The sequence below is a fragment of the Bactrocera latifrons genome, unplaced genomic scaffold, assembly GCF_001853355.1.
Source record: "Bactrocera latifrons isolate USDA-ARS-PBARC rearing strain unplaced genomic scaffold, ASM185335v1 scaffold_688, whole genome shotgun sequence".
Lineage (NCBI taxonomy): Eukaryota > Metazoa > Arthropoda > Insecta > Diptera > Tephritidae > Bactrocera > Bactrocera latifrons.
The window spans coordinates 85,585-86,994 of NW_017537365.1; the positions used below are offsets into that span (position 1 = coordinate 85,585).

The following is a 1,410-nucleotide window of genomic DNA, read 5'->3' on the forward strand; positions in this document are numbered from 1 at the left end:
TCCAATTGAAGATTGCGCCATTGAATTTCCTTTAATTGCTCTTCCATAATTTTCACACGCATTTTGTGTTCCACTTCAGATTGCTTTATATGTTGCTCGTACATCTTTACTCGCTTTTCATGTTCAGCTTTTAATATTTCAATCTCTACGCGGCATTTTTCTCCGATCCATGTTGATTTAACAGCTTCCAGCTTCGACCATGATGTATTTTCCTCTTTGCTTTGCGATTCGTCGATTATAAGTTTTTTACATTTAGGAGCTTTTAAATCTGCAGGCGTGTATGTACTCCAATTTTTTGAAGTAGTAGCTGTGTTGGATGTGTTCTTGATGTCTTCAAATTCCTCGCTTCCATCCTGAGATTGCTTAGCACTGATATTATTTGCTGCCTTATCTGCAAAACCATTAATACATTTAAATGATGGTATTTGAGTAACAGCATGAATATAGACAATGAAACCTCACAATTCAAGAGCAGAATAATTATTTAATTTCTTACCAATGCTAGCGATAACATTCTCCGTTTTGTTTCGCACAAAAGGGTTATCGGAATCGTAAACAGATTCCATTCCTTCGAACTGCTCCGAGCATATTATTGATGCTAACATTACAACAATATCATTGGTGCTAATTTTCAATGGCGGCCCTCCTCCTGTCCCGATGCAACTTCTTTTTTCGGCTGCTACCTTTTTCTTTAATTCCTTTTTCAAGTTGTAATATTTGGTAGGCAGCATTTTTTCATCGCGAAATGACGACGAGGTTCTGCTGTTATATTCCTCCTGAATTTTTAACCCAGCTTTATTTTTCACATCTAGCGTAAAAGTATCGCTTTTTTTGAACTCTATCACATTTTTATGTTGTTCTATTATAGTAAGTAATAAATGTACGTCGTTTTCACTGACATTAATCTTTTTCGTCGCCATTTGAATTGCAATTTTCACCAATTGTGAAATGAAATAAAAACATAAATTGTAAAACTGTAATGTCAATGTTTTCTATGGTGCTACCAGACTTTTAGCCCGAAATTTTATTTGTATATCTAAGCACTGTGGAAAACATTGCTTTAGTTAACAAACAGCTGTTGGCTACATTGACTAATAGTCAACCAATCGTTAACTTATCACTGTGAAAACGGCTCTAAATCAGGGTTTAGGGCAGAGATAAAGTGTTTAACTCCTCTCTCACTGGAAGTAAGAGAGCAACAGAGAACGTATAATATAAAGAAGGTTCAGGGTGTGCCGATTGTCAAAGCGTTCCTCTTTTTGGAGGGGTTGAGTTTTCTATTAGTGGATTTCACCACAAAAATATTATTAGCGCATTTCACCAATATTTAACATGAGGAGGTCGAAAATAGCAGAATTGAGCATTTTCCTTGTTAAATGAGAAAAGTGATGCTAATTTCAATGTACGCTT

The 1,410-nt window shown here is 35.5% G+C and overlaps 1 protein-coding gene across 1 annotated transcript; it reads right to left on the minus strand.

Annotated features, from left to right (window-relative positions):
• LOC108975715 lies at nucleotides 1-981 on the minus strand (the record flags this gene model as incomplete). The annotated part of the gene is given in 2 exon segments (XM_018944408.1): nucleotides 1-391; nucleotides 497-981. Coding segments are annotated over 2 exon segments (815 nt in total), but the record flags the coding sequence as incomplete, so codon positions are not given.
• Between the last annotated feature and the right edge of the window lie 429 nt (nucleotides 982-1,410).